This window comes from Rhamphochromis longiceps, linkage group LG14 (assembly GCF_057381845.1).
Source record: "Rhamphochromis longiceps isolate RC_006_pf linkage group LG14, R_longiceps_female_GT1.1, whole genome shotgun sequence".
Taxonomy (NCBI): Eukaryota; Metazoa; Chordata; class Actinopteri; order Cichliformes; family Cichlidae; genus Rhamphochromis; species Rhamphochromis longiceps.
The window spans coordinates 10,920,852-10,942,954 of record NC_140570.1 but is presented as its reverse complement, the minus strand read 5'-3'; the positions used below and the strand labels follow the sequence as shown (position 1 = coordinate 10,942,954).

General features: G+C 39.8%; 1 protein-coding gene across 1 annotated transcript; it reads right to left on the bottom strand.

The window, feature by feature from the left end:
- Positions 1–6,950: 6,950 nt before the first annotated feature.
- On the bottom strand, positions 6,951–21,551 carry mpzl3 (myelin protein zero-like 3). Its single transcript, XM_085379560.1, has 6 exons — positions 21,340–21,551; positions 17,551–17,717; positions 12,267–12,480; positions 11,175–11,331; positions 8,047–8,116; positions 6,951–7,840 (listed from the first exon to the last, which is right to left on the bottom strand). Exons 1-6 carry the CDS (start codon positions 21,407–21,409, stop codon positions 7,760–7,762), a joined length of 759 nt encoding a protein of 252 aa, XP_085235686.1. The 5' UTR covers positions 21,410–21,551; the 3' UTR covers positions 6,951–7,759.
- Between the last annotated feature and the right edge of the window lie 552 nt (positions 21,552–22,103).

Here is a 22,103-nt window from a genome sequence, read left to right as displayed (position 1 = left end):
ATGACTGGATACCTCCCCTCAGTTTGGTCTATTGATACATCTTTCTTTCAGCCGTTTCATTGTCTCTCTTTTTTTGCCCTCAACACCCACATAGCCTCACTACTTTATCCCCTCCCCTTTCTATAACATTTAAGGAGGTTTTTCTTCTTCTTCTTTTTCTTTTTGTTAAGTGGCTCCCAAATGGAAGTTGCCTCCTCTGATTGCTCAGAATCCCTCTCAGACTCGGAGTGTTACAGACTCTGGATCTCAGATCAGCATTATAAGCCCGGGAGCCCTATTTCCAAATTACCACAGCAATGCCAAAAGCATGTTTTCTGGCACAGTCAGGGAGCAGCTCTTGGCCAGGATAGACGTGTGAAAGAGAGCAGTGATGATCGTTCAAACGCACGCACGCACGCACGCACGCACGCACACACACACACACACTCTTTGCTTTTAGGACACGTCACCCCACACCACCGATCCGCCAGCCCACCCCCCCCTTCCCTTCCCTTCGCTTCCCCGTACCAGCGCTCTCTGTTCTCATGGAAACACCAGCAGATAGACTCGAAGAGCAGAGGAGGAGGAGTGTGTGTGTCTGAGAGAGAGAGAGAGAGAGAGAGAGAGAGAGAGAGAGAGAGAGAGAGAGAAAGAGATAGACATAGAGAAAAAAGGAAGGAATGAAGGTAGGAGGAGGAAGCAAGAAGGCCGGGTGTGGCAGACAAGCAGGAGAAGCAAACTGCTTTTTTTCACCCCTTTTTTTTGTTTTGCATTTCTTTCCTCCCTCTGTGTCCACATTTGCACACACTCTGGGCTTAATAAGCAGGCACTAGGCATGCATTATCCCTAGAATCACATCTCAAGCCATTACCAATACAGTGAGGCTTGCAGGCGCATGGTCATGCAAACACCCACACTCTGTATTTGCCTTTCATAATGCACACAGACACGCACAGCGGTGTCAGAAGAGTCCCCACCCCCGCTCTGACACCGGCGAGCACCAGCAGATGCTACAGACACAATGAGGATGCAGGGAGGGATGGAGAACACGGGGGAGACAGACTGAGCCAGGGATGGAATAGGGAGGCAGGGAAAAGAGGAAGAGGAGGAGGAGAAGACCTGAGGGGGGGTTGCGCTTTGCTATTCTTCTCTTTTACAGGATTATTCCACATGCAGTTCACTGAAGGGAAATCATTAACCTGCAACGCTGAGCCTCAGCCTTCTCGGTGGTCACTGCTGCCACACAGGGAAGGCAAAAAAAAAAAAAAATCTAGCACCATTACTTGGCCATCCTACATCATCACGATGTGTCATCATGGCAAACCACGGCCAGTGACACAGATACTGTAGTAATGCAGGGTTCTGCTGAGTATGCATGACTCTGCCCTGCTTTACTTTTCCACAGTTGTGCACATTCATACTAAAGATGTCCAGCTCACAGTCCACATCCCACATCCCGCTGTAATAACCAGATAAGCGCTTTCCTGAAGGGGAGGTGCCTTTTTCTGTTCTGAAGCAGTTCAGATATCCCGCTTCTGTAAAGTGAAGCCAACATCAGATGTTCTTTGAGGGTGAAAACTATGTGCATAACTGGGAAATGAAGCTCTGACACTTATCATCTCTATTCCAAGAGCTTTCTGCACCAAAATAGGCAGAATGATTTACTTTTAAAGCAGGAGGCCTTGCCACGATTCAAACCCAGGAATTTCTTTTCTTTCTTTTTTTTTGCTGTGAGGATCCATTCTGGCATCCACCAAGGAAATGTCAACATTTGTTGACTTTCTTCGACAGTATTGCAGATATCACTGGTGTGGCGAGCACTGCTGCCTCACAGCAACAAGGTCCTGGGTTTGAATCCACCATCTGGCCGGGACCTTTCTGTCTGGAGTTTGCATGTTCTCTTCGGGTACTCTGGCTTCCTCCCACAGTCCAATGACATGCAGTTAGTGGGGTTAGGTTAACTGGTGATTCTAAATTGCCCAGGGGTGTGAATGTGAGTGCGAATGGTTGTCAGTCCCTCTGTGTTAGTGCTGTGACAGACTGGAAACCTGTCCAGGGTGTATCCCGCTTCTTGCCCTATGGCAGCAGAGATAAATGACCCTGAATTGGATAAGCAAATGAGGATGGATGGATGGATAGATGGATGGATGAAATAAACTGACTATCAAATCTAAAGTGAAAACCTGACTGTCACCTCACTAAAGTAATTGCTGTTTCGCATCAAAATGATTATGATTCTGTTTACCCAGAGGTTTTCATCCAAACACAGTCGGAATTTAAATAAATGCAATTTTCTTGCATGTTGATGATCAGCATCAATATTTAAACATCAAGTGACACTTCAAATCAAATGCCCACTGGGAGCAGTGCTACAAATCATTTCAGAGAGGAATACAAAACACAATCCTAATCTTCTTATTCAAAAAAATAGAAAGGGGAGGGGGGGGTATGTAAATGAAAACTTAGGAATTGCAAACACTCAAATTCCAAAGAGCCAGATTAGGCTCGCTGTGTGATCTGAAGAAGTGGCAGATAAAGAAACAGAGCCAGAGTGGTTGCTCCTGCAAAACAATCCATGTGCAGTTGCAAACAGACTGAACAGCAGTTGACAGGAAATAAACCCAGCCCAAAAGAAGCTGCTCATTCTTCACTGTATGCTAATGTGTGTCCAGTGACTTGATTGTTCTGTTAAGCGGCTGAGTCTGCTGCTGCACCGACCACAGAGATCAATAACACAACAGCGATCTGCCAGTACTGAGAAACGCTCAAGAGCCTAGTTCTGGCAACAGTTAAGTGGAAATACAGACAGCTTCCTTTTTTGTGATTGGTGTATTCTGTCATTAAATATAACGTTCAGGACACGAGTTGACACGTTTGTCTAATGATCAGCTATTCGTTTGCTGCTCGGTCTGTTTGTGCGTGCTTCCTCACAGAGCAGTGTTATATAGATTTATATAAACCTGTAGCATATGCAGAGCTCAGCCCAAAGGCAACTGAATACTAACTAATTAACTAACTAACTTATGAGCTTGTTCATATGAAACCATTAATATTGGTTTTTGAAGGGTTTTTTTTTTTTTTTTTTTACATGTAAATCCACAGTGTGTTGTATTTGTTGCAGTGCTGTCTGCCCTTTCAGGCTAGTTGTGATGAAGCTCCTCATCCGGAGTATGAAAGGTCACTGTATCTGTGAGAGACAATGAGATTCTACCTGCTGCAAATTATACATGCTGCAGGAATATGAATGCACAAACCAAGGGCATCTAATCGACCATCACCGTTTTAATCAGTTCATTTCCTTTAGGATGAGGACCTAAAAGTCAAAGGTACAAATGAGTGTACTTAATCAGTACTGTGGAGCACACTACACTTCACAAGTGGATGGAGTTTAAAAGTTGCAAAGAGCTTTTTTGCGAAATTCAAATAAAGTACATAAAGTGTACTACAAGTTATTTTTAACCAGTGCTTTCAGTCCAGGCAACATTCACATGCATCACTCACTCAATGAGGGCGTGTTCTTAAACAACATGATATTAAAGGAGCAGCAAATAAACAGACTCTTTAGGTGTTCTATAAAGGCTGTCGGCACCGATTGCATTGCTTTATAACCCACATAACAAACCCAGAGCATAAAGTCCCAAACCATCAGAATACTGGAACTATCTATACAATGATATGAAAGTATAACACTGATAGGATGGCACTGCAGTGGTAAATCCAGGCCTGTCTCGTGTCTGGTGACTGACACGGCAGCAACGTTGATTACAGGGATCAGCTGTCACGTTAAAGCAAATAAGTGGCCTGCTGAGCGGCCTGCCTGCACTCAAACGTATTATTACCATGCAAGGTGACTGGTCTGATGCTTTCGCCTGCTAGGTGACGCATTGTGTGTGTCACTATTCCGAAAAAACTAACATTGGAGAAAAAAGGGGGAACAAATCTTGTGGAATAAGTGGAAGCAGACACAGCATCACAAGTAATAAAATGACTCACTGTTGAGTAAATTTTAAGCATGATTGGAAAGAAACCACAACTGAGATTCAGTGAAAGTAAGATCGAATAAAAGTAAATACTAAGAAAAAGCAGTGATGCAAAGATGGATATGCACGGGTGGGATGTGTGCTTGTGTAGTGATATTTCTCTTCTTTACTTTCTTTCATATGTTTAAGAAAGTGTAAATACATATGCACTGCAGTACTATATAGACAGTAATTTTATGTTTAAAGTTGTTTTAAGAGAGCACAATGCTAAAAGCAAAAACAGAAGGTTACGGGTGGAGGGAGCGGGGAGTTTTTGAATGTTTTCTGCTCGACCACTTCCAATTTGCATAAGAATGTTTGATAAAAATGCAAGGATCAATCAAATGTAATGACTGTTGTGAAATTTTGGGATTTTGTTTCATATTTCAAATACTTTTCAATATGTATTGTTTTGAAAAACGGTCCGTTGACCCACATTCAAGCCCCACTTTTCATATATCAAAATCTGAGGCAATATTTGAACATGAATATTTCAAAAACTGTTAAAGATAAAAGCCTTTTTTCTTCTACTGGTCTTTCATGCTATCAAAATGAATCAGATTCTAAAATATGGGACAGATATATTAAAAAATGTCAGATATGGTTAAAATATGAAAAGTCCACATCTGGAAACTCCAGAGTTTTGTTCTGTCTGGATTAGACTATGTGCTGATTTTTGTTTTTTTCATTTTTGCTCAATCCAGCATGAAAGTTGATGAAAGTATCACTCTCTTTATTTTTGTCAGTAATTATTCGTGTTCTATTTTTGCATTATTGTGAAATGTAACAACACACAATCTGATGTATTTTATTAGCATGTGCTCAAGTATGGGACTTTTTTTTTCATTTGAACTGAACACTCAGACATTTTTAATGTATCTGTTCCAAATTAAATATCCTGAATCATGTTAATGATTCAGGAAAGAGCAGTGAAAAGTCTTATGTCTTTTTACTTCAATAGTTTTTGAGATATTTATGTTCAAACATCGCCTCAAATTTCAATGTGCAAAAAAACGGTGCAAAAGTGGGTTGATGGACCATTTTCAAAAAAATATATCTTGAAAAGTATTTTATATATGAAGCCTTTGGACAATAATATTGTCTAAATTAAGTGGTGGAGGTGGTGTTGTGGCCAGAAATTGCAGTGCTCCAACATTTTCTGCTCATGTCAAATTACATGTTTATGCTAGCATTGAAGGCAACTTCAATGCTAGCCTGAAACATTACCACTGTTGCTGACATAGCTGGTCATCTTCCCCCCCCCATGGAAAAAACAAATGTCCAGGGTAATTTGTGTATTAAGTATTGTATTTGAAATCTTGCCCTGTCTACATAAATCTAATTCACTTCAATGAAAATACAGACTAAGGCTAATCATTAATCATCAGCAGGCAGACTGTGCTAGTTTACACCTGCAGACACAAAAACTCGATTCTGCACTCTCTGAATGTCCTATTGATGGGCAGGCAGAGTGCAGATAGCTGTGTGGAGTGATCTGGGATGAATGATCTGTTTCTGAATGCGACACCATGTGGACACAGTGTGTCCGGAGAGGCAATGAAACAGCCATTTGAACTTGTCCACCAGTTTAATGGTTTTGGACCCAGTGGTTCCAGATTCTTCCAGGTCTATTACTGAGACGGAAATACACTCACAACCAGTTTACACTCACCAGTTGCACCAGCAAGTATGTCTTTGATGTAAAAGCACAGGGAGAACAACCACACAGGAAAGTCCCCAGCTGACCAGGACTTTCAGTGTCACTGTGCCAATTTTCCACCCTAAGCTCACTGCTTGCTCTGTTTACACGTGGGATATCTGCATTATTGAAGAGCACTTATTGCTTTTGCAACAGGTCGAATAATACAACGCAAACGATAACCATGTGTGTCTGATTTTAGGTCCAAACATAACACTTACGGGCTATAAAGACCATGTGGCAATCACTAACACTCAGTGGTAGTGAGTTTTCCCAGTGGGGGAGCAGATGGTTTATTGATCATTGTTGGGTCTACTTTCCACGAGATGCTGCTTTAGAGGAGTTTCTTTCAACACTTTCTCCGATTTCCAGCCGGTAACAATATCCGACAGCACAAATAAATTTAGGTAAATAAGGTAAATCTGCAGCACTTCCACTAGGGGAAAGTCATAATCGCTACTAAACCCAAAGACAGACTTTAGGTTGATAAAAACAGATGTTCTGCAAAATGTTTTGCATAATTGAGCATTTAGAAAGATGGATGTTATGTGGCTCAATATTTGGAGCAGTAAATCTCTGCAGGTAAGTGATATTATGAGACAGGAGTGATACTATATCCTCTTAGCATGGAAAACAGAACATCTGAAGCGTCTCCTAAACAAGGTTTATCCAGAAATTTGAGTCCGGGCAACAGTCCAACGGTTTCCTTTCTTCAATCAGTTTTTTTAAATATATTTTTTCCCTGCTTGACACGAGTAAGCTGTTGCCATGGCAGTTCAGATGGAGGAATAACTGTTTCACCACAGCAGTTTGTGAATTATTAAAACCTAGAGGACATGAATGAGCAGGCTGAGAAATAGAAATGAGACAGATTGAGGACTTGTCGCTTTCAGTGCGTTTTGCTGGAGACTGTTTATTGGATCTTTTCATGTCTCTCAAGGCCCACGACTGTGTAGATGAGACAGACGCAACCACAAATTTACAAGTAGTTCCAAGACTCCAGCGTGTCCTCAGAGTTTTTAAAGGAATATTCAAGAACGTTCATGAATAGTTGAAGAGATCCATTCATGAATAGTGCAACAGAGCAAACAAGGAGAATAAGGGAGAAAATGGTGGCAGTGCGCCATGAACTTCAACATCAAACTGTCTCAATAGAAGTTAAATACAGATCCATCACTTTAATAAAAAAAAATAAGAATAAACAATTTCTTTATATTAAAGTACAATCATTTTTTAAAGCATTCTTACAAAGCCAAAAGAATCAGCTCAATTTATTTGTGAAAAAGAGATGCAAAAGCACGGTGTGCATCCAAAACCGTTATATTACATTACATAACCACATCTGCAGTCAAACACAGGACTTCCCTCCAAACAACTATCCAAAAGCAAATGCATACAGTTATTGCTGGAAGTGAAACAGAGTACTGACTATAAATACCATGAGTGATCTCAGTTAATGTTTAGTTTTTATTTATTTTTTTACAAATATTAATGATATGACAGAAATGTTCCACAAGAGTAAAACAGAGACACTGACAGATATCACACAGCCACTCTGATGGAGGCAATAAATTAGAAAAAAAAAATGTATGCATCTCCAAAAAACTAACAAAAACAAAAAAAACAAAAGAAAAGAATATTTGTGTTTGCATGCATTGCATACACAAGGACAGTTTGCCAAACAGTACCAGCCATGGTGCTTTGTGCACACAGAATAAAAAGTAAATACCATATTCACACCACAGACTTTAGATTTCTCTTCATCCCCAGCTCCATCGTGTGAAAACAGTCAAAACAGCCTATAAATTCTAGCTTCTTTTTTTTTTTTTGGGGGGGGGGGGGGGGGGGGGGGGGTGCATGAGCTTGGGAATACAAAAGAAAATCTAATTATTTGCATAGTGTTAAATATATGGAGTATTTACCAAAGAGGTCACCAAAACAAACCTCATCACCAAGTGGTGGAGTGGCTGAGTGGTGGACTGTGACATAGAAGATAGAAATCCTGCATTGATTTCCTATAAAGCACCAGGCTGCAGTTACATCTCCTGACCACCGGGGTTCTCTAGCAGTGGGAGTCAGCATAGCCTTCGGCTTCAGGAGGCCTCTTTTTAAAGTCTTTTAAGTAATACTCTTCGTCTGAGTCCTGGAAAAGAAAAGGAAGAAATACTTATGGACAGGTACACACAAAGACACAGAACAGCTACACAGGAAAAAATTAATCAATAATTTACAAATCCCAAAGTCCTGTTGTCAGACACCGAGGTCGTGTAAAATGAATCATGTGAAATGTATCTCGCAGACATGTCTCAGTAAGTTATTTATGGCTTTGTAGAAATTCTGTACTCTTACCATCACATATAGGTCACGGCATTTGGCCCTATCTTCTTTGTGTGTGTATCCTGGGATGCCATATTCATCCCTGATGAATGCAGAACGGACAGCAAAGATAGTTAAGAACGACATAATCACATGTTTGCAAAGTAAAAACCTGCCTGTGCTGTTTAGATACAGTACGTACAAATCACCTTTCAAGCCCACAATAAAACACGTACTTTTCAACTGAGGCTCTCCATTTGTTGTTTCCACTTATGTCCATGTTTGCCACATTCAGTCTATAATTGGGCAGCAATTTAGGATATATTATCAGCTGTTAAACTATTTGAAGACCCAGTTTAGCTTTTTCCTCTTCATCTGAAAGAACAATGCCATCTGCCATAAATCTAATAGTGGACTATTACCTTCCCGCTGGCTCACTCGCTAGGTCACCATTGTGGCAGTCATCGATACGTCACTGATGTCTCGTTAGAGAGTTTCTCATGCCACAGTCGCATTGACTCCAGCTGTAGTATTTATTTTGCTGTGGAGATCCGCTGCAAACTAGGGCCACTCTGGTTTCAACGTTTCCTTCTAAGCTACAGGAGAATTGTTTCATGTTTTGTAGTGTGAGCTCAGAGGAGAGCAAGGACTACCATCATGGACGTTCATCAGAGGGAGGGAGGGAGGGAGGGAGAGGCAAACTGATTTTAAAACCCTGTTATTCAGCTCCACAAAGTAGCTGTCCATTAAAATCTTTGCACAGGAGCACCTTACACACTATATTATTTTAAAGTATATTTCCAGACAGACAGCAGCGTGTGCACATTTCTGATGCATACATTTGTATAAATATGTTTATATACTGGTACAAATGAAATATGAAACTGTGGGAAACACTGGATTTACACCACAAACAGACGTTAGCACTCAGACAATTATTCCTCAATAAATACAAAATAAATGTTTGAAATTATAATTCCCTATTAAAATGAATCCCATTTAATTATGTCAGTTAAGCATTAAGATGACGCAAGCGCTCAGTTAGCTTGGCAAAGCATAAAGACCAAAAACAAGGAAGACAGGCTAGTTCACCCAAAGGTAACAACATCAGATTTTCAGCAAATACAAAGATCACTGATAGATATATTCTAATTAAAATATTTTGGCCTTTTTACAAGTTTTCTATTCAGTGTTAAATAGCCAATTTTTGTTATTCTCTTGTTTTTTACTGTAAAGGTGTATTTGAGTGTAGTTAACAGTATAAAAACAGGAGAAAGTCAAAAGACAAAGATGAAACAATTTTTCAAAAAGATAATGGTAACAGTGGCAAGCTGCTTATATATAAGTATATAATGTTCGTAGAGCACCTAAGATTAATGTGAACCACAGCTGCAAGCCAGTACTTGTTTTAAAAGCTTCTTCCTGTGTGAACTAGGGCTGAACGATATATCGCATTTGCGATAATATCGCGACATGATCAAGTGCAATTTTCTAACCGCAAAGGCTGCGATTATACTGCGATTATATTATACAATTCATGGGCTGCATCCTCCTGAGGCCGCATTTGTAGACCGATTACGTCACAGCGACGCGCCGAAGGCTGTCCAAATTACTACCATATCCCAGAATTCATAGCGCGGCCCAGCCAAACTCCAGTTTCCAGCAATGGCGGCCGCTACTAAGTTTTAAAATTACTCATACTAATCTTTCTGGGTCACAAAATAAACTTTTAACATATTTTCAGGCGAGAAAGTAGTTGTGTAAACATCAAATATCTGCTCGGTTTATCAAGATATCCCATATTTGCAAAAGTGCTTCGACGTTTTCAGAGGCGTCTGCTACCCACCAGCTCGACAGCTAGCCGGGAGCTCGAGGGTTACTGATGCGGCCGAGAACGGCACAACTCCCGGCACATCATTTTCAGATCACCGCGGAGTTTCGCTGCTCGGGTTAAACGTAATATATAAGTCACTTAGACAACCTAAAAATGTTATTGTTGGGCTTTTTTCAGTGTTTTGTTTGTTCGTGAGTAAATCGGTTTGGCTGAGATTAAAGTTATTAGATTAGATAAAATAAAACTTTATTAATCCCCCGGGTGGGTTCCTCCTTGGTTTTCACACAGCTGACTAAACGTCAAACAGAAAACTTATTAAACAGAAGTATGAGACAGTCGAGAATTTACACCAGTGTCTGGTTATATTTTAGATAGCAAGAAGCAGACGGCCGAGTTTATTAAACTCCACCGAGACAGCGGTGACGCTAATCAGAACTAGACCGTCCAATTTCACGCCTTTAAACTTTAAAGGCGTGTTTGTGTGTGTGTTTATACAATTGCTATTATGTTTGCACTTTATGTGTAATGTTACTGACTGCAGAGATCAGTAAGATGTGTGTATTTTTTATTTATTAGTTTTATTTATTTAATATTATTTTTTAATTGAATGACTGTCTAGTAGTTCACAGATGTCGAAAAACTGAGTGTGGTAAAGCCACTGATTTTGTTTATGTATATTTCTGCAATCTGCACATTGTACTGACTTTCATTTTAATGTTTACACCAGGGTTCCTTGTCAGCACTTTATGCTCAGATGTTTGTAAGCTAAAAATAAACTATTGTGTATGTTCAAATATACTGTTGTGATTGAAGAAGTTAAATAAAAATGTCAGTCATCAATTCATGCATCACCTCATGTCATCATAACAGAGGTCTGTCTTCCAGGAAAGAACAGTTTAAAATTAATGTAATATAGTATTGGCCATACTATATGATGTATTGCTTGTCTTTGTTTAATAATACAGAAGACAAATACCTTAAAAAATAATCGCATCGCAATCGCAATATTGGGGCAAAAAATCGCAATTAGATTATTTTCCATAATCGTTCAGCCCTAGTGTGAACCAGTGAAAAACAAGCCAGTACTGGCTGAAACCCTATGTGACTTCTAATCACATGACATACCAGCGAGAAGTCAGTTAAAGAGTGATTGATAGCCACTCTTCAGAAGCAAACACCCATTTTAAAAACTTAGATTCCTGTTTAACGTTTATTAAATCCATTTGAAAAAGCATGTCTATAACCATCAATCCTATTTATCACCTGCTGTGACCATCATTATCCCCTGGAGAGCCTCACCAGTGATTGGCAGAATGCATCTACTCACCCCTCTGTGACCTCTATGGGTGATCTGTGGGCCTTTGATTGGTTACGCTCTTTCTTGGGACACATCATCCGTCCAATAAGAATGAGGGTTATGACAGCAGAGGGAAGGAGGATGAAAAAAAGGAGGACTGCAACATCTGAGAAGCGAATGCTGGGCACTGAGGAGGAGGAGAAGAGTGTTTGGTCATCAGGGGCACAGTTACATGATGTTTATGATCACACATCTACAGGACTTCATACAAATCTGCACTTGGCAGTCACCACATATACACACACACACTGTCACACAGACTGTAAACTGTATACATAGTATATACAGCAGCTCTATGAGTGCCACTATACAGTTGATGATAGCACGGAAAACGTGAAACAGTTTGTAATATTCTTGCAGAGAAGAGATGAAAAGACACATGGCTCACGTCTTTACAGTAAATATGCAGCTGAATCCAGCAGCTGATTAGAACAGCTTGCCTGTCTTTACCCATAGGTAACAAATCCACCAACCAGCATATCGCCAAAGCTCCCTGACAAAAAGTTCATTGCTAAGCTGTACAGAAAGAGAAAAAAACAACAATGGGCCATTACAGTGGGGCTACATGCCAGACTCTTCCCTGGCAGAGAATAGCAACTTCCTGGTTGGGTGGAAGCCGTTCCCGGAAAAATACAGTCAACATTTCACATGTTCATTTTACGTACCAGAGTTACAAACTGCACAGACAAGAGTGGGTTCAATCTTCCCTTCTAGGTTTTTATAAGCAATTCAAAATGTGATGAGCTACACTCCAGTCATTCTCTAATCATCTACCGTACACTCATAGCTGACGCAGGTTAATACATGTGAGACCAAATGCTTAAATCATGACAGGCTTACACAAACACAACATGGATGTTTGGATTAGTCTGCCATCCATTAAACTGTGAGGCTGGCATTGGAATTTTAAGCCTTTCCTAAGTCAGCCCAGTGTCTGCATGCACACACTGTACAACTGATAATGAGAGGCACCAAAACCAGACACCTGAGTTGAAGTCAGGACAAACACAGAAAGAGTCTGAATGCAAGACAAGGATTTGACTTGTTAGGTTAGCATCTTACCCCTTGGTGTGACAATAAGTACAGTGTGTGAAGTCGTGGACCCGTGGACATCAGGTGGGTTTCTGACTGTGCATGTAAAGGTCCCATTGTCATTCAGTGTGGCATTGATTAAAGAGATGGAAGCATCTCCACGTGCCGGGGTGCCTTGCCACCGGATTCGACCGCCGAACTGACCCTCTGTTGGCGGGTACGCCCGTGAGGAGAAGTGGAGAAACTGAAAGGAGAAAAAGACATCTTACATCTTTATATGAAAGACAGAGGAGTGGTTAAATAGCCTGAGCAAGCTGAAAATGATATTTGAGTGTGCAGGAAGGCTGTGCAGTGAAATGTGGCTATGCATTGTGCATATTTCAACCTGCTGTGTCACACTAGGAGACTAACGCCTAAAACTGTGTAAATTAATGATCATTTTCCTGTTCAGAGAGCACATAATACTACTCATCATTTGCAAATCTAACTTGTCTGGAGAAACAGATGGCGGTTGGACATCCTTTCCTTGGGCAACATTGTTGACAGAGGGAAGAGGGCTCCTTGTTCCGTCTGAGAAATACGAATAAAATCCAGCAACTCCCAAAGGACATTCACGCTAGTGCACAATTCTGCAGGAGTCTTAAAAAATGAATCTACGTCTGTGTTTAACATTTACCACATCAGTCTGTTTTCAACAACAAACTCCATCCCTTTTATCACTCCCACATCAAGCTGACCCAGACCTCTCTACAACATGACATCCGGAGAATGAGTGTGCTGTGCATGTGGGTGGAAAAGAGGGGGATAAAAATGTGTAAACACGACAGAACATGTTTTGCACAGAGTAAACTAAGAGTGCAGAATGTGTGCTTTATTAAGTTTATGACACAACAATACGCACAGACATGGAGGAAAAGAAAATGAAAGTAAACAAATAAAATACAAACAAGAAAAGGGTAAAGAATACAGTCTGAAAGTATGTATTTGTATTGTCATGGTTTTCTGCTCCTGTTTGAATAATGTGAATAAAACTCCACCAACATGAAACACAGGATTTAATAAGAATCTCCTTTATTAAGATAAAAACATAATTATCTATTTCCACAGCAATACCAGATTTGACCTAAACACTGTTGTTATTTATAATCGCACCAGTTTCCACCTTTTTTTACTCTCAGTATTACTGCGTGCACGCCTCCTCAAACACAGATGATATTAAACAAGATCACAACAACTTACAATGTTACAGTAAGTTTTAAAAAGCAAAATCTTAACTAGTGTTGATCTGAACATCAAAAAAGTGAAAGAGTTGTTGACAGAGCTGCCGTCAACCCACTAAGAAACTGTTTGCAGTTATGTCACAACCCACTGAAAACACGTGCAAAGTTGTTGGTGTCGCATGCGCAAAATACCTACAAATTGTTGAGTGTGTGCTCTGTTAGCTGACAGTCACCCATAGTTTGCACATGAAATGCCGACAAACACAAACTACTCACCAAATGGTAGTGAAACTGAAAAGTGTGGTGCAAACAGGAAACGCAGACCTTTGAAATCTGTTTGTTGTAGCAGTAAAGCAAATGTTCTCCATTTCGGTTTGCACTGCACTTTTCACTGCCTGGAGAGAAAAAGCCAGGTGCTTGGAGAGAGGTTAGCATCTTTCATGCAAACTACAGATGGCTCCAACAACCTGCTAATAAACAAAGTTTTTAGTGCTCTTTGCGACTGATTTCACGTGGCCGATGCCTGAGCTGTCCTCGCAACTCATACTACGCTTCTGACATATGGCAATTTAGACACAGAACATTTTCCGAACAATTTCCAATATAAATACAGATGAATCCATGCCCAGAGACCGCTAAACATACATGTAATTTCCTACAACTTAACCAGACAAGTATTTGAGCTAATACACATAATGACAAGTAGTACGCTCAAGTAGAACTGATAGCAGAGATAATCTAAGCCACTAATGCAGTGATTCTTTGTGCTCAGGAAATCTGATAAACATGAACCATTCACAAAGTGCTACAAACCCTAAATATAATCCCTCCCTTTCCTGAAAAGTACATGAAAATAAAACTGAACAAACACAATAAAGTTTTATATTATTTATAATGTATTCAAACTGGCTTCACAAACTCAGAACAATATTTACTTTGAAAAAAATCAAGATTAGGTAAAAACGTTTGCCTTGTTTGAAGTTTATACATTTACTGCCTGAAATGTGCAAATCTCTGTGAACACTGTCAACAAGGATAACTGCATATGATGTTCACAATAAACTGAGGCAGGAAAAAAGCAAAACCACAGAATCACCTGGATAATTACTAGGATTGATAAGGTTTTATGCTTTTACAGCCTCGTGCTGTAGAGGCGGGCAAAGATAAAGATGGTCATATCAGTGTTGCTCACTCTTGGTTGATCATTTAAAAGTTGGCAGAGCTCAGCCTACATGAGAAAAGCTTGAAATCAGTTACTACTACTAGACTCTGCTCAGGCTGAAAACAAACATTAGACCCAAAGGTACTTTTGAATTCATGAGAGATGCTGCAGCATGACTAAGGATGGAAGACTGTTTTCAACTGAGACCACCTACATTTAAACAAATGCTTCCCCTGACTTGAGAAGCTTAGCAGCAACTTTTAGATCATAATAATAGATTTTAATGTAACATTATTCAGCAAAACCCAATAGCCAAATCCTTCAATTACCATCAGCTTCCACTGATATTTGATTGAACATTCAGCCTCTCTTCGCCAATCTACAAAATTAATTCTCATCAGGACTGGAGGTAATTATGTAAGCCACTGAAGCACTGCAGCAATTCAGATTGACACTAAAGCTTTGGCAGCAAAATTATATTTTCTGATAGAGGTTTTCACATGCTTATTCATGGCCTCTCCCAGCATGATATACGAGCAGGGACACACAGGCCAATAAAGCAGCCAAAACTGCAAATGAAATTGGATGGGAAGTAAATGAAGGCTTAGAAGCAAGTCTGGAAGTTTCTAATTGTTATTTGTATGTACTGGTCGCATCAGGAACCTGCCTCTTTTTATTTAGGTTGAGTTAGTTCTGATGAACTGCAGGAAAAGTGGGCTCCTTTTTTTTGTTAGGAAGCAGCTGGCTCCTCCTCCCCCCCCCCCCAAACAGCTGTATGGCTTTATCAAGCAATTACTGCAGACTGACACCCCAACGCTAATATAACATGCATCTCTCCCTCCACACAACTACATCTTAATGAGAGTGAACCAGCAGAACTCCATATCTGCAGAGCCACAAAGCATTAGCCTCTACTTTACTTCAAGTGCTCCTATAGGAAATGGTTGCATAGAGGGTTGCAGCTACCACACTATGGATTCTCACAGTCCAAATGCAATTACACAGAACCACAGTGGATGGCTATCTTAAAGTACAAATGGAAATGCTTAAATGATGTGGTGTGTTTCCAGTGGATTGGTCAGTGAAACTCAAGCCACACTTAGAGGACTGAATGCAGTTATGGGTTAGGATGGATACATTTCAACGCACTTCGAACAAGACCACAATTCCATCGCATGAGGAGGGGTCTATTAAGGTAGCTCACTTTCTGGGGTTTTACCGAGGAAGCCACAAAAGATGGACTGGAACATGAATGGGTAAAACGTGGACTTTTCTTTTTCTCTTCACACCGAGGCTCATAAATCAGATGAATTTGGCATAAACAAAATTGTAATTAAACTGAATTTGCTTGAGGGTGTTGCCGCTATCACAGCAGGTGTACAGGTACGTTCAGAAATCAAGCGAAGTCGAGCTGGCCATGAATGCAAATAAAGCAATCACATATTCAAACAAGCTGTGTTTGCACAAAGTGGCAATGCGTGTCACAAGCCTGTCTTATGAACAATTTCTGTGTGAGGCCCTGCAAGTTCAAAAATATTTTATGTCTGTTAAACTGTTTTTTGGGGGTGTTTTTCAGATTTTCAGCTGAAGAAATGTGTACAAATGATGTGTTTTGCAACAGAGGGCCTAAAGATCAAATTTAAAATGGGCTCTTTGCCAAGATGTCTGTTACGTGTAGACATAGCACTGGTTCATCCCATGAGTTAGGTGCCTTTTCAATGCTTGAATGATTCCTAGGTCAGTGTTATGTTGCTTATGAAGGACTGTACTGAGAATAAGTGAAAAAACAACCAGTGAGAAAAGAAAATCTCTGAAAGACTTTATGACAAGAAACTCTGGCCCCTTGAAAGCAAGAAAGAAGACATGAAGTGCAGGTCAGGAGGACCTTAGATATATAAATACTGTCTGGAGTCTATATTTTATCTTCCAACTATAACTTCAGCCTACAGTGATTGTGAAGCAACGTATCTGACATGTTTCACAAGGATTTTCTTGTTTTGTCTTGTTTTGCCCCACCTTAATAATCCATAGCTCCTTCCCTGCCAGGCTGAGTCATGTTTAGTTCAGCTACACTTTTTATTTCAGTTCAATGAAATCTAATTACAAAGACTTCACAAAATGCATTACATTTCTACAGTCAGTGTCAGAGATTTTGTCTTAATCTCTGGCTCTCTTCCACAGCATGAGCCTGGTTCTGCCAGAGGTTTCTTCCTGATAAAAGGGAGTTTTTCCTTCCCATTGTCGCCAAAGTGCATATGATTGTTGGGTTTCTCTCTGTATGTATTATTGTAGGGTCTACCTTACAATATGAAGCGCCTTGAGGTGACTGCTGTTTTGGCGCTGTATGAATTAAATTGAATTGAAAAAAAGTCTTACCAGCACTCCATATTTAAAAAAAAAAAAAAAAAATGTATAGACAGACAGCCACCAATAAATGAATCTATGAACCGTTGACATAGAAAAATCGGCTACTGAGAACAGTAATTATCCTGCGAAGGAAACAAAAAATAAAAAATCAACAACCCCATAATCCTGTTTATCTGTTACCAAATTATAGTCGTGGTCTTCTAATTTTCATGTGTGATAATAAGTCATCATTAGTTAGTTCAGTAAATAATGTCATTACTGGAAGCACAGCTTTGATCTCTCTATGATCTTTTACAGAGTAATACTTTCAACTGACATCTACATTCAGCCGGTGCACTACAGTGTTTATTTGTTCTCTTGTCCAATTATCTTTTAATGTGTAAAACTCCCAAAATGAGTCAATTACAGGTGTTTTAGAAAAAATGCATGTTTCTGAAAGAGCTGACTGAACATTACAGACTTTAACATTTCACGGCAGTTATGGCTGCAAATAAAGCACACACATTATTTTGCAACACTGGCTGCAACACAGCCTTGAAGTTAATTTGGATAAAAGTATACTCACCATCATTGGTGGACCTCCGCTCTGCGGCCGGTAAGACCAGTCAACTGTCATCCTACTAGTTGGCCTACTTGTGGAAGTAAATGAACAGGACAATGTGACAGTATCTCCTTTAGATGCATGGACCTCTGGTGGTGTAGTCACTGTGATGGAGGAGACTGGGGAAGGAGCTGGAGGTGAAATATTATAGTAGAAAAAAAAGAAGAAGAGAGATCCGCTGGTCAGAGATGAAAGCCAGCCAGAAAAAAAAAGAAAGAAAAAAAATGGCACTATCATGTACAGATTTATGTATATTTGTGTGTAAAGCAGGAAGGAGAACACAATGTGAGTGACGTTTTACCCACTGCAAAATAGAGTGTGCAAATATGCTCACACCAAGGTAACAACGTCCTCCGGATAGACACAGAACGCACTGACGCTAATGCAAGTTACTCATCCGACTCTCTTGCTGAATTGGACAGACCTTGTTTTACATTTGTATCTCTCAGAGGCCTTCAGCTCTGTCTCGCTCTAGATGGCTTTTCATTGTCATTTCTTCAGTGATAATACCAAGGGACTCAACATCAGCACTGTCCACAACAAACCGCTCAACTACACCTATAAACAAAACAAAACAAACAAACAAACAAACAAACGGCTTCTCTTGCTAGTGCTTGCACACACACCATGAAGACTGGATTCAAAACACAGTGGACAGACTGTGCAGCAAGGTTTGAAATTTCACCCTGTTCAATATCTTTGTTTAACATGTTGATTGCTACTTAGCAGTAAAAATAAAGTGCAAAGTTTGGCGCGATGTGACACTACATAAAAAAAATAAATAAAAAAAAAATCAGTTCCATTTACCCTAATAGGACCTTAGGGATCTGTGGCAAATTTCACAGCAATCTAGCCGACAGCTTTGCCAAAATGATTTGTTCTGAACCACAGACACCAAGCTTCTCGTGGCCAATCCATCCAGACATGGTTATTTCAATAAATGCATAAAACTGCTGCTGATAGCAATACAGAAAATGTAGAGGATCGCCAACATGACCAGGAATGATCCTTGAGAGACTCTGTGCATCTGGAGCCATTTTTTTGTTTTGTTGTTTTATGCAGTAACTGTAAAGGTATTTTCAGTCTCAAGATGAAATGTCAGCATTGCTGTGGTGCATGCCACAGTCACCTCCTCTGGGGCTCATGAGAATTCTGGCTATGTGATAGATTTCTGACTGAAGCTATAACTGGTAGACTGATAAAACAGCCTGACCAACTTTGACTCGAGCTAAAGTGAATAAAAGCATCATCGTGGTGCAACATTGTCCCCTTCAAGACAAAGTATTTATGTGAAACCGGCTGCATTTTCCCTTCAGCTATCTCTGACATTAACACACTGCTTTTGGAGGGCAAAAATGAAAGAGCCCTTCATTTCCAGAAAAAGCCTCAACATGTATTTTCTTTAAGAATTTACCAAAAGCAAAACAGAGCGATCCTCTGATATAACCAATCTTATTAGAACAACACCACTGCTTTCACCAAGCATCCCAAGGGACATGATAAGGCCAAAGTTTATATTAAACACATGAGCAGAAGAGATCTCATCCAATCAGCCCGATTCATCGACAAAGACCTTGGGGTGACTTGAACAAAGCAATCTCTTCAAAACAGTGGAAATCAAAAAGCCAAACCACTCTTGAACTTGAAGATAATAAATGCTGATAATATCGTAATCAGTGCTGGGACAGGAACACCGGCAGCTCATCGTTGGGCATGTTGACACTCGTTTTTGGACATTTACTTGAGTAGAAGAGCGAGGATGAGAACACACTGTGTAAGCATGTTTTTATGTAACCCTGCAAGGAAAAACTCCCCATATTAGTACAACCTTGATTCCACAAAATTTGGATGCTCTGTAAAACGTAAACTCAAATAAACATATTTTTTGACAATATAACACACAAAACGTGTTTTGAAACTGAGGCATTTTACTCTTTCATAAAATACATAAGCTCATTTTGAATTTGATGGTAGCAACACGTCTCAAAGAAGTCAGGATGGGGAAAACAAACACCTGGAAATGTAAGAGGCACTAAAAAGAAACAGCTGGGGAACTTTTTCAACCAATTAGGTTTATTGCAATTAGGTCAGCAGCATGATTGAGTATTAAAAACCAGCTTAGAGAGGCTGATTTCTTTCCACATTTTTTTTCTTTAGCTTATGCTGGTGGGCTGAATTTCACTAGTCTGCAATAAACGGCATCTTTAAATTGTGAAACAATTTCAAAAACAATGTTCCTCAAGGTAAAATTGTGAAGAATATGTTAGCATCTACAGTACATTCACTATAAGATTCCAAGAATTTGGAGAAATCTCTGTGCGCGAGGGGCAAACTCACACAAATTCAGGTTAAAGCTATCATGCAAAGAAGAGGCATCAACACAATACAGAAAGGCAAATCCACTTAAAACAGAGACAGAACATAAATAATCTGACCACAGAATAGCATTAAATTTTAAATTATTTTTGGAAATGACACCACATCCTTTGGACTAAAGAGGAAACAGGAACAATCTGGCTTGATATCACTGCTCACTTATAGGTCCTGCATCTTTGAGAGTACAGTGGTGCATTAGTGCCTATGGAATTGGCACCACCATTGCTGAAAGGTATATACAGGTTATAGAGCTGCACATGCCCCCATGCAGACAACGTCTTTTGCAGGGAAGGCCTTCCATATTTTAGCAAGACCATGCAAAACTACATACTGCAGATATTACAGCAGCATGGCTTCATAATAGAAGAGTCCAGGTGCACAGTGAAGTCCCCGGTCTCAATTTTTGGGACACATTGCTGCCGTCAAATTCAAAATGAGCTAATGTTTTTCTTAAAATAATACATTTCCTCAGTTTAAACATTTCATATGATCTCTAAATTCTATTAACAATTAAATTTGGGTTTATGAAATATTTGAATCATTGCATTGTTTTTAGCTACATTTCACACAGCATCCTAGCATTTTCACAGAACTGCGTTTGTGGACGTGCTGATGTTACACCAACCTCTCCGTGTTTTATGTTGTCCACGACAGTCATGACTATTTTCACAATTTATTTTTCTTATTTTTTGAAAGTCTGCCCACAGTTCAGCGCCATCTTTGGCAAAATGCCGTGGTCTTGTGTTACTGAATACCAACTGTCTGATTTTTTTTTTTTTTCATAAGGTCTTATTATTATGCTTATTATTAAGAGCCGAGCGTGTGTGCCTGCCCCCACGGCAGCTACATTAGCAAGCCTCTGTGGATTATTAGGCTTATTACCACAAGAGGGAATCATTAATTAGTTGACAGTGACTTAACACTTGTCTGAGTACAGTTTACTACAACTTCGTGGTGTTTACTGGATTACATTTAGTATATTTTGTATTCACTGGTTTGTATTATATATTCACTGGCAGTGTTTATATCTAAAACGAAAAGCTATAAACGAAAAAAACTACAAATAAATATGGCGTGCTAGGTCTATGGAAGTGTTGAGTAGGCTTTAGACCCAGAAGGCCTCCATTGCCTTGGGCATTTATGTGATAGCCTTAAAAACGAAACGTGTAATGTACAACTAACAGTGGTGAGCTAACGACACTGAAAACTCAAACGTCAACTAAATTTTAAACAGCCTGTGTTTAACGAGTTATTGCGGAAATGGGACATAAGTGCCAGCCTACCAGCCCAAACTTTGAAAGACGCGACAGGGGTTGTGTGAGTATGGAGGCTCCAGTTTAAAAACAAGACAGCCGAGCCCGGGCTCGGTCTACTCACCCAAACAGCAGAGCCAATACAACAGCAAAACCACGTTCAGGGCGCTGGTTCTTCGGAGCGGTCGACGCATTTTGAAGTTGGGGGGAAAACGGGCTCCAATGCGTGAAGTTTAAAAAAAAAAAAAAGGTCCAAAGTTGCGTCAAAGCTTCAGTAAAATTCCGCCCATAGTCAATTTTTCATGACTCAGTCTCCGATAGCGTCGCCTAGGCGGACCGCCCTACCACTACCTGCCAAACAGGTGTATCAGGAAGTGGCGCTCAGACAGTAAAATTAATTTTAAGCATAGGCGCTGAATACAAGTAGACGCAATTTATGATAGCTATGCAGCTATGACCCTCGCCTGATTCGTTCGTGTGTTTTTTATTACTCGCATGAGAAACTCCATGAAAATGCCACGATGGGACGCAAAACACTCGCGTAGTAACCCTGTTTTTCAGAATAAAGCAGCGATAACAAACATATGAGACCACCCGGTTTATGCCACAGCTGCCCTAAATTAACAGTATTTGTAATTACCAAAATATTTTTTTGTTTGTGTAATGTTTAATTTGGCAGTATGAACAAGCTCTTTAATCAACATATTGTTTGGAGTGCTAAAATGTAATTATTGTTTTTTTATCCACGAATTCTCAGATTTACTATTTAACAAAAAAAAAGAATAACGCATATTATTTTATTTATTAAAATGCCCAATTGGAGTTATTTAATTAATAAAGCAAATAAATATGTTTTAGTGGTTGAGGATTATGCTTAATTCACTTATG

Excerpts from the sequence above, each read along its gene's own strand:
- mpzl3 (XM_085379560.1), bottom strand. The coding sequence starts at position 21,409 with ATGCGTCGACCGCTCCGAAGAACCAGCGCCCTGAACGTGGTTTTGCTG. Across the intron at positions 12,481-17,550 it reads GCGGAGGTCCACCAATGATG|TTTCTCCACTTCTCCTCACG; the intron begins GTGAGTATACTT and ends TTCTCCTTTCAG. Across the intron at positions 7,841-8,046 it reads GCCGTGACCTATATGTGATG|GACTCAGACGAAGAGTATTA; the intron begins GTAAGAGTACAG and ends TTTCTTTTCCAG.